Source organism: Pinus tabuliformis, chromosome 8, assembly GCF_031772625.1.
Source record: "Pinus tabuliformis cultivar Carrire ecotype Pingquan chromosome 8, CPIR1, whole genome shotgun sequence".
Classification (NCBI taxonomy): Eukaryota; Viridiplantae; Streptophyta; class Pinopsida; order Pinales; family Pinaceae; genus Pinus; species Pinus tabuliformis.
In genome coordinates, this window is record NC_142294.1 from 1735420486 (window position 1) to 1735432666 (window position 12181).

Here is a 12181-nt window from a genome sequence, read left to right on the forward strand (position 1 = left end):
TGATTGGGAGGAATGATTGTTATACTCTATATTCAAATTCAATTCTCACAATTGGCACATTGAGCTTATATCAAGTATATTATTGTAATGGCTTGGTGCTTTCTTGTTGATCGACCTTGCACCTTGAAGATTCTAAGGTTTTCCTTAAGAACCATCACCAAAATGAAGAAAAGTACTCAAGGGCTTTGTCAAGGCATTTTAACGTGAAAGAAAAAAAAAAAAAAAAAAACTATACATATTTCCCATGTTAGAGTAGCTAGGTACAAGTTTTTTTCTCTTAAGTAAATTTTTTTCCTAATTAGTCCTCACTATATTATGTCCTTACCTCCTTAGTAGCGAGGCATATTTGAATATGCTTTGTTTAAAGGAAAGTTTAATGTATTTTAGTTTTAGTTTTATGATCCAAAATATTCATTTGAAATATATCTCATTGTTGATGTCACTCAATTCAAACTTAAGATTGTTATATCTTTTTCTATCAACAAGGATAAACACAATGCATAATAAGTGTCAATGATGCATAATAGGTAAACTTACAATGTCATGGTGCCAAGATGACATCATGTCCATGAAATTCCTTTAGATTCCCTTGCAGCTTTAGTGTAGACTCATCAAAGTATTGCACCTTGGAATCACATCATCTTTTGGGAGCTCCCAACATCCTTGTACCTTGCCAAAGTGTTTTCTAAATAAATCACTAGACATGTGAGGTAGAAGATAATCTCACCTCTTTTTTGTACTAGGAATGGACACAACATGTATACCAAAGTTATGTTGATGTGTTGTGAGGATTTATGAACAATAATGGTTGCATATGGAAGGTGAGGGAGTTTGTTGAGTAGAGAATTGAAGTCGATATGGAAGAAAGTTCCATGCATGGTTTGAAATAGGTGTTTTCTAAGGCATTCGTTGTTCCTTTCACAAAATGAAATTACCAAACAAAGAGTATGATGACATCATGGATTAAGTTATTGAATTGAGTTGAGGAACATTTCCTAGCTTCCACAAGGCTTGCAAATCTTGAATATTGACTTCAATCTAGACAAAGAGTGAATTAATATAGTATCACATATCATTGGGAATGTTGAATGAGAATGATGAATATTGTGTATGTTGAAGGGCCAATCATTCTCAACTCATATATGCACACACTTTGATCACTCCTAAAGTAATTGAATAAAGAAAGACCAATCCTCAACCTAAAACAACATAAGAAAAACAAACTATCACATAATTTTAATTATATAAATATCCGAGATAATTCAATATAAAAAGTAAGCCTTATTAAATTTCTTAAAAGATATTTTTAAATTTATTTAATAAGAAAAAATTAATATAAATAAAATTAAATAATAAAAAATACATATTAAAAAATTTAATCCCACTTCAAATAATATAATATAAATTAAAATAAAATGAACAAATGATATAACAAAAATAATAAAAATCAAATTTTAATTTATTTATTTTATCATACTACTAATTTTAATTATTTTGATGTTATCTCACAAATATAATTATAATTTGATGTTATCTCACAAATATAATTAATTATAATTATGTAATTTTAATTACTCAATACACAACCATATCCATAAAACCCACTTTATTCAATTTAATAGAATGTGTTGGCATTTAAGCAATTTTCCCAAGTCATACAATAATTATTGATTTTTCTTCTCATATTTAGAATTAATCAACATTGGGTTATAAAAAATACAAACGTTTGGTCGATATAAAAATGTTAATTGATAAATAAATAGATTTTACTAGAACTTAAATTAAGAGTAAATCCAGTGGAAAGTGAAAGTTATGTGTAACCACTTTTATATCATGTGAATTATAATAAGTGGTACTCATATTATCGAATACGACAATTAATGTAGAGGTGTGTGGATATGTGTCAACGAATTGCGATGCTCGTGCATATTATGTAATATATAACATGTATGCTATTTATCAAATGATTATCCATTAGGTTCATGATTAGATTCTCTAATATTGGAATAACTTTAATTCTCGTCTGTTAAGTTTAATGGAATGTTATTTTATTAATGTTCCAACTTTTCACCATACAAATAACTTGGTGATGAAAGATCATGGAAATACAATAATTATATCCCTGTGAGAGCATGGTTTCAAGGAATAATCTTTTTAGAAAGTTCTTACCTCTTTCCAACGTGCGAGTGGCAGACAGCTTTCTATTTTTGACCGATGCAACTTGCATTTTCTTATATGCTAAAGTTGCTGCCCTACATATATTCCATCATTCATGGAATTGTGTATCGCACTCATCTAACCCACTGCTGCACCTCTCAAACGCCGTGCTGCCTCGTTACAGACCATCTGTCGTCCCCAGTTTTCGTTCCAATCTTCACATATTTTCCATTCTCTCTCTGCCATTTGCTAACATGGAGATTGCAACTGGAGAAGCGTCCGGAGTGGCCACAAAAGTCACCAACGCCATTATCGGTGTCCTCTACCAACAATTGAAGGATGTGAGGGAGTTGGGGAAGAACCTTCAACATCTCAACAATGAACTCGACCGTATGGAGCAGTCGTTACGCGATATTCAAACCCAATTCGAAGATCAACAAAAGAAGCTGCCGGAGTTAGTGGAAGGTTGTTTGGGAAGGATCGGGAAGGAGCTTGAAAAAGTGAAAGACCTCAAGGATCGCGCCAACAGACAGCGAGCATGGCCGTGTCGCGGTTGCTGCCTCTTTTTCAGCCCCAAGATCCCCGCAGATATCAGAGAATGGAAGACCAGATTTAGTGAGCTCTTCCGACAGCTTGATTCTGCTCTTTCAAGAGCTGCCCATACTGCACAGATTGTGGTGTCCGCACAGCCTCAAGCAGAGGTGCTTCTTCAACCTCTACCAGATTCCGGCTTCGTGGGGTCTGGCATTCAAGCTGCTCAGCAGCAACTGCTCTCATGGCTTAACGAACCACATCCTCAGGCTCGTGTGATCGGTGTGTGGGGGATGGCGGGTGTTGGGAAAACGGCATTACTCCAACTCATCTACAATAACTGCAAGAAGAAGGTGAGTACTAGCTTCGATCTCGTCATTTGGTATACCATTTCTCAAAACTATAAGATTGAAAGTCTCCAGGATACCATTGCCGAGTCTCTGAATTTAAAATTTGAGCCAAGTTCTAGTATTGACATGAGAAAGATGAAATTGTATGCATCTCTTAAAAATAAGAGGTTTCTTCTTGTATTGGACGATCTATGGAGTCCAATTGATTTGAATGAAGTTGGGGTCAATTTTGGCCGAGATAAAAACAGCAGAGTCTTGATCTCCAGTCGCTACAGAGATGTAGTTGAAATAATGTCCAGTCGCTACAGAGATGTAGTTGAAATAATGGCAGAAAAAGAGTACTGCATGATGATACGACCCCTGTCCACAGAGGAAGGGTGGGAGCTGTTCCGGAGAAGAGCTTTTAGAAGTGGGGCTGCTCCAGACAATAATCTAGAGGTTATTGCTAGACAAGTTGCTTCGGAGTGTAAAGGGTTGCCCTTAGCAATAAATACAGTTGCTGCAGCTATGGCTCGGAAAAAGACTGCTGATGAGTGGAGTCGCGCTTTAGTTTTGATGAAAAATGCAGATCCATCCTTCCCCTCCACTCACAGGACCATTGATGCAGAGCTCTATCAGCGGCTGAGATGGAGCTACAATGATTTGCCCAATAATAACCTGAAGATGTGTTTTCTATATTGTGCTGCCTTTCCTGAAGATGCAGAAATTGATGTGGAGACGCTGGTGGAGATGTGGACAGCAGAAAGATTGGTTCCCCAAAAGGGGACAACTTACTTCATGGATGTTGGGCGGGAATACATAGAAGCACTGGTAGATAGGTGCTTGATTGAGTACGTTGATGCAGAAAAAATGAAAATAAAAGTTCATGATGTACTACGGGATATGGCAATATATATAGGCCAAGGAGAGGAGAACTGCTTATTTCAAGCAGGTCAACATCTGCAAAATTTTCCAAGTGAAGAAGAGACCAGGGATTGCAAAAGAATCTCCGTTCTCGACAATGAAATTAGTGATCTGCCAACAGATTTGAAGTGTCCAACACTCGTCAGTTTAGTGTTGGCCCAAAATTATCAGTTGAAGGAAATTCCAGAGGGGTTTTTGGTAAACTGCATGTCTCTCAAGGTTCTGGATCTGTCGTATACCTCAATAAAAACATTACCAACAGCAGTGGGGCAACTTGGACAGTTGGAGTTTCTTAATTTGAAAGGATGTGGCGAGCTGGAGGGTTTCCCTGATAGCATAGGCGACCTTTCACATCTTCAATTTTTGAATCTCGAAGACTGTGACAGCCTAGATTTTTTACCTGATAGGATAGGGGAGCTGAAAAATCTAAAACATCTCACAGTATCTCTCACGGTGATTCCACATCAAATCTCTCAACTCACTTCATTGAACAAACTGGTCTTGCCTCGAGAGTCAACTCCAATGAGTTTGGAGGATCTCACAAATCTCTCAAATCTGATCGAGTTGGATGTCACAGTAAAGCCAGAAATTAAAGGGGGTTCAATGAGTACGTGGTCAAAGATGAGAAAATTAAGGTTAAGGTTCGAATGGGGCGAAGATGAAAATAGAGATGATGCGGCGCTAGATATTCTTCCACAGAACATGCAGAGCATGGAGGAGTTGCAGAGTCTTGAGTTAGAAGACTATGAAGGGGTAAGTCTACCGAATTGTATTTGTCAGTTTCAAAATTTGAAGAATTTGGACTTGAGTGGGTGCATGAACTTAGAGAGTGTAGTGTGCAATGCAAAAACAATGTCGCAACTCCAAACCCTGAACATATCATATTGCTCGGTGTTGAAGACATTGAGAATGGAGGAGCTTCCCAATTTAAGGAAATTACGGATAGCAGATTGTGCTGAGTTGAAGGAGCTGTTCATGGAGAGCGGTGGCTGTTTTCCACAGTTGGAGGAATTAAGTCTATTCTCCCTACGCAGCTTAGAGAGTATAGTCTGCAATGCCAAAACAATGCCGCAACTGCACTACTTGTACATATTACATTGCGATGGGTTGAAGACATTGAGAATGGAGGAGCTTCCCAATTTAAGGGATTTAAATATACAGGATTGTGCTGAGTTGAAGGAGCTGTTCATGGAGAGCGGTGGCTGTTTTCCACAGTTGGAGGAATTAAGTCTATCCTCCCTACGCAGCTTAGAGAGTATCGTCTGCAATGCCAAAACAATGCCGCAACTGCACTCCTTGAGGATATTAGATTGCGGCGGGTTGAAGACATTGAGAATGGAGGAGCTTCCCAATTTAAGGAAATTAGATATACAGGATTGTGCTGAGTTGAAGGAGCTGTTCATGGAGAGCGGTGGCTGTTTTCCACAGTTGGAGGAATTACGTCTATTCTCCCTACGCAGCTTAGAGAGTATCGTCTGCAATGCCAAAACAATGCCGCAACTGCACTCCTTGAGGATATTAGATTGCGGCGGGTTGAAGACATTGAGAATGGAGGAGCTTCCCAATTTAAGGGATTTAAATATACAGGATTGTGCTGAGTTGAAGGAGCTGTTCATGGAGAGCGGTGGCTGTTTTCCACAGTTGGAGGAATTAAGTCTATTCTCCCTACGCAGCTTAGAGAGTATCGTCTGCAATGCCAAAACAATGCCGCAACTGCACTCCTTGAGGATATTAGATTGCGGCGGGTTGAAGACATTGAGAATGGAGGAGCTTCCCAATTTAAGGAAATTACGGATAGCAGATTGTGCTGAGTTGAAGGAGCTGTTCATGGAGAGCGGTGGCTGTTTTCCACAGTTGGAGGAATTAAGTCTATCCTCCCTACGCAGCTTAGAGAGTATCGTCTGCAATGCCAAAACAATGCCGCCACTGCACTCCTTGCGGATATTAGATTGCGGCAGGTTGAAGACATTGAGAATGGAGGAGTTCCTTGATTTACAGCACATAGGTATTTACAAGTGCCCTGAGTTGGAAGTTGAGATCGAGAGTCTTCCAATGTTAGAGGAATTGAATCTTGCAGGTTTAGAGAAGGCAGAGAGTATTGCAAGACCATCGAGTGTATGGAATGAAGAAACAATGCCTAATCTGGAAGTTATACAGATCACAGGTTGTCCATTGTTAAGGAGAATGCCCAGAGAAATGGAGAAGCTACCTAAGTTGAAGGAAATTGTAGGAAAGTTAGATTGGTGGGATGGAATAAGTTGGGAGAATGATAATGTAAAATCCAAACTCTCCCACCTTTTCAAGGAATTTGAAGATGAAGAAGAAAGCGATGAAGTTATTGAATCTGAAAAAGAAAGCGAAGAAGATATTGAATCTGAAGTTGCAGAATGTGATGAGGACAGTGAATTTGAAGGACGTGGTGAAGTTGAAGAACGTGAAGGAGGCGGTGAAGATGATCATCAGGATTAATATTATGGAATGTATTTTATGAAATGTATTTTATGGAATGTATTTAAAAAAAATAATAATATTAATATTTTTTCAATTATAAATAATTTTTTTTTACTTATAAATATTATCTTATTGCCAGTATCTTCTTTTCTGGTATAACTCGAGGCACCATGTTTTAATTATTTTCCGTTTTTCTTTTTTACCAGAAATTGTGGAATTATAATTAGTATCTTTTTATATATGCAAAGGTTCAAAAGACATAACGTCTTAATTATCTTCAGTTTTTCTTTTTTACCAGAAATTGTGGAATTATTGTCAGCATAAAGATTCAAATTTTGCAATTTGCTTAGTTTCTTCTCTCCACAAGAAATTATTGCCGGTATTTTTTTCTATACCTAGAGGCACAATGCTTACAACTAGCCTTACTAAGGGGCATAATGTCTGCAATTATAATCAGCTTTTCCTTTTCACCAGAAATTGTGGAATTATTGTCAAATCTTCTTGTATATGGGGAGGTATAGATATTATCTTGTAAATGAAAAAAATATTAAATTTTTTTAAAATTTAATAAAGTTAATTAGTGTTTGAATAATTTTTTTATTTAGATGTTTTGCTGATAATTATTTTTTAAATTTAATATAAAGCTATGTAATGTTTAAATAATTTTTTTTATTTTGATGTTTGGGTGATAACCATTCCATTATGAGTTCTTTCATCCAATAAATCTAGTTATATGATTATAAGTTATTTAAATATTTTATACTATCACAACTACATTTATCTACGTGGTTGATACACGATGATAGAAGTATATAAAGCACATTTACAACCACATTAGTAAATTAGTAAATGTGGTTGATACACACCACATTAGTAAATGTAGTTGAGACACGCCATAAGAATATATCAACTATGCGTTATTATTAATAACTATATAAATAAGAATAACCATTTTATTGTATATTTATATATTTATTGTTATTGTATTAATATTATATTATATATTAATATAATATTGTGTTATATTATGTTAAGAGTTATACTTCAAACTATAATATAATTAACTTATACCATAATAATAAAACTTTATTATTATTAATAATACTAATTATTTTGCCCACGGGGCTTTGGATTGACGGTGAATGGGTGCATTGTTAAGGCACTCCTTGCGATAGGTCACCGGTTCAAATCCCCTGTGGGTGCTTAGGTAGTATTATATAGAAAAAAAAAATACTAATTATTTATCACCATCATGTATATGGTCAATCATCTATATATATATATATATATATATATATATAAAGGACTAATAAACCCAATAGATTAATATTATAAACTAAAGGGATAATAAACCCAAGAGAATAATGTTAAACTCTAAAATTAATAGAACCAGTAGGTTACAAACCCTAATATTAATATTATAAACCTAAGGCATTAATATTATAAACCCTGTGGATTGATATAAGCGACATCTGGAGTAAAAATCCCAAACCCTAATATTAATATTATAAACCTAAGGCATTAATATTATAAACCCTGTGGATTGATATAATAAACCCAATATATTATTACTAGAAATTGCACCAAATGTTGCAAAGGAAACATCATAAGGAAGTGGTGTAGGAAAGAGTAGCATTAACAATGAATGTGTCACCTGCGACATCTGGAGCAAAAATCCTAGATGCGGTTAATACTCAAAACCAATTCAACAATTTGAAAGCATACAAAAGATTAAGAACTATGTTTCTCTGTTGTATAAGTGAAATACAAAACAAAAGGGAAAAATGCAAAAAATCAGTAAATTGAAACCAGAATGCATATGGGCCAACATTATTGCAGTCTGCACCATGTCATCATATAGTTGGAATCCGAGTGTTTTGCAGGATTTGGTTTTCCACTTACAAAAAAGGAGAAAAAAATCTAAAAAACCCTAAGAGTTCAAGACCATACATGTTACTTCAACAAACATGAAGTAATCAAAACTGCAACACCTACTCAAATAGAGAGATTCTTCATATGAATCAGATAATTGATCGTGTCTAGGAGAAATTAGGGCATCTGGAGTCTAGTTCTTGTAGTTAGCAAAACCAGATACTTTATTTTGATATTCCTACTTTTAAATTACCAACCAATAGATCTAGTTTTATTTTTGACACATTGAGACTAGTAATAGGTTGAACTATGGTGTTTAGGGAGATATAATCCAACTTTTAAGGTAAAGAAAAATTAACTTGTGTGTGTGTGTGTGTCATAAAATTGACTTTAGTTGGCTAAGAGTTTTTCTTCCTAGACAAATAAAAATGATAATAGCCCAAGAACTAGAGGCATGTGATAGTAACAACCGAATGACATGGTTTTCTTTGACTAATAGTGATGAGTCTCCAAGGATAATTTTAGGGGCGAATGTTCGCCCTTTGGCGAAATTAAGGGGTTTTAAATTTTTAGTGGGCGAATATTTTGTATCATAGTACATTTTTACAAATCACCTCAAATAGCCCACCTTATTTTAAGGGAGAGGGTAAAAAAGGTAAATTTAGCCCTTGAAATTAGGAGTTACAACCTTCCGTTCGCCCATTTTCAAGAATAGGTTTTACTTAAGTGAATCCATTCGCCCATTTTCAAGAATAGGTTTTATTTAAGTGAATCCTATGGGCCAAATACCATATTTATAAAATAGGTATGGTAAATTAATAAAAATATAAATAAACGAGAGGTATGGTAAATAAATAAAACATTTTTTATATTTACTCCATAAGTCACCTGGTGTAAACAAATAAAAATATAAGTAAAGTGGAGGTATGGTAAATAAATAAAACATCTTTTTATACTTACTCAAAAGGTATGGTAAATAAATAAAAATATAAATAAACTAGACGTATGGTAAATAAATAAAACCTCTTTTTATATTTAGTCCATAACCCTCGTTCTATTTATGAAGGTTCAAGAAAGAGGTTTTATTTAAGTGAATCCTATGGGCCAAATACCATATTTGTAACAGAGGTATGGTAAATTAATAAAAATATAAATAAACGAGAGGTATGGTAAACAAATAAAACATTTTTTTATATTTACTCCATAAGTCACCTTATATTTACGAACACTCAAAAAATGGGTTATATTTAGGTGAAACCTATGGGCAAAATACTATGGGACAAATACCATGGACTAGATTGTTATTAATACCATGCAAAAAACCATTATTAACCCTAATATTAGAATTAATAAAAATAAAAATGGCACATGGTATTGACCCATGGTATTCACCAAAATGGCACATGGTATTGACCCATGGTTTTCACCTGGAATGTAGCCTATTTAAATGGGGGAATTAAACCAGCATACATCCATCTTTACTCTGGATCTACTAACCCCCGAGAGGTATCAAATATCGTGATATGCAAACTAGCATAGAGTGAAAAAATATTTGATCCTCTTGGGGCTTGGTCAAGAGTAAAAATGGATGTTGTAATTTAATGTAGGTTAAACATTTTAGCTTGGTTAAAATAAAAAATAAAATAAAAATCAACTATTAATTTTATTAATTTTTATAAGTTACTAATAGTAATTTTTAAGCTCCAGGTTTATGATAACCCATGGTATTGACCCATGGTAATACCATGGTATTCATGTGAGCATAGTCTATTTAAAGGGGAAATTCTATCGTCTTAGATCCATACAAAGTTTTATTATTTAGTGAAACACTCGCCAAGATCTTACAAGATTTTATAATTGAGTAAAATATTCGCCATGCCTGGTGAGATATTCGCCAAAAAATTATATATACATATTATATTATTGATAAAATCGCCTTCCATTTTTCCTATATACCATGGAGATTCGCCCATTTATTATATTTATAAATTTAAGGGGGGTTCTTAAAATTTTCCCTGTGAGTCTCCCTGCATTTGTGGATAGCACCTAATAATAATTGTCTTACTACTAACTTGACACTTGAATTAAGATACATTTTCTCAATATAACTTAAGAGAAATATGGATTCATAAGAGTAATTATTTACTCACAAGCAAAGCAATTTGAAACCAAAAGTTTTAATGTTCACATGGCACATGAAAGAATATCTTATAAAATTAAAGTCGCATGCTATATATGTGTGTGTGGGGTGGAGGGAGGGGACGCTACTGCAAGTATACTACGCAAATGCTGATGTCAAACTAAAAAGAGATGATCTTGTACAGTGACATGCAAAATATAGAAAGGGATGGATCTTCAACCCCTCTGCTTTGTTAGGCCTCCCAATATATAGAAATCCAGAGGATCATTTTCCCAATGTTTTGTGATCTAATTCCAACTAGCAATTTAAGTTAACAGTTGATGCTCTCCCGGTGTTCTTTGGTATAATATAGACTAATAGTTTAAATTAATAGTTGAAACTAAAAGTTTAATGCATCGTAATTAACAACTTCATATAGATTTGAACTATTGAGATGAGAGGTTGCGCTCAAAACAAATTGTTAGCATGTGATATGGTATACATAACTAGTCATTCTCGTTCCACTTTTCATATATAGAAATCAGAACTTGGATAGACATATTCAAAGCATTTGTGTGAAACTCTCTATAATAGCTCTACTCCAAAAGATGGCAGAGAAAAAAAATTCGTGTATACTTCTTGTATTGTTGTTATCATTCATAGGTTCAACCGTGGGTGCTAAAAAAGAAAGAAGAAATATCTCGCACTTTGTGCTAATTTTATATGTAGAGTGTTCTTGATAGATGATGAATGTTGCTTTGGTTTGTTGTTTTAAATTTGATTTATTCAGATGAATGCCTCTTTAGTTTTTTGTTTTGAATTTAATTTATTTAGAATCTCTAGAGTGAATCGATTTTTGATGTGATTGAATTATAGTTCAAAAAATATTTTGTATTTGATTGTTTGAATTCTAACGGTAAATTTCTTACTGCTTCTTACGACATTAAACACACAAGATGAGCTTTACCCTGTGCTATTTTTGATGTGGGCTTGTACCATGTACCTCGTGCTAGTTGGTGTGGGCTGAGAAGCAATTATTGAACCATAACAATTGGGCTAATCTGTAATGATGACTCTGGTGTTATAGTTTCTAACATTCTTAGGATTTGCTCCTATATCATCCGTGTCTCCTTTGGAAGGCCAATTGGTCTCAAATGAAGTTACATGGATAGTGTCATTGTGACCCAAAGCAGCCATAGAAGAGTAAATGAAATCAATTTGAGCATCTAAAATATTGTTATAGGTCAACCCTTTTGGATCTGAAACCCCTGGAGACTGCCCAAATAGCACATAGTCCAATGAAACTTCTTTGGGATTGTCTCTGTATGAAAAATAAGGATATGAATTCACCGTCATTGGAGCACATGTATCATCCAAGAATTTGAGGAGAGGCTTCATTATTCGTACCAAAATAGTAGCAAATGTGGAGGTCGGAGGAAAGGAACTTGAAAGGATAGCCATACTATGTGGAGCAATTACCTTAATCTTTCCATCCAAGCCGAAAGAAACCAAACCAGAATGAACGTTATGTATTGTAGCCACTAGAGCAGATTCTAATGACCCATCACTATTGTAAGGACCTCATTCCCTGCGGTGATTAGAATTATTAAGTTTTAAGGGTAGTAAGGAGCGATCCGAGCTAGCCAAGCTTGGCCTGCAATTGGGCTTTCACTTATCATCTAGACTTTCTCATTCTCAAGACCCGCAACAACTACAATGCCTGTGTTGGAAAATGATTGCAGTATAGAGGGATCTGAGTTGTAGATATTGACAACATACCTTGTACTTTTCAGCTCAT

At 34.8% G+C, this 12181-nt stretch overlaps 1 protein-coding gene across 1 annotated transcript; it reads left to right on the top strand.

The window, feature by feature from the left end:
* The first annotated feature begins 2296 nt into the window (after positions 1-2296).
* On the top strand, positions 2297-6460 carry LOC149243029 (disease resistance protein RPS2-like). Its single transcript, XM_089374401.1, has one exon. It carries the CDS (start codon positions 2412-2414, stop codon positions 6408-6410), a length of 3999 nt encoding a protein of 1332 aa, XP_089230527.1. The 5' UTR covers positions 2297-2411; the 3' UTR covers positions 6411-6460.
* Positions 6461-12181: the final 5721 nt, after the last annotated feature.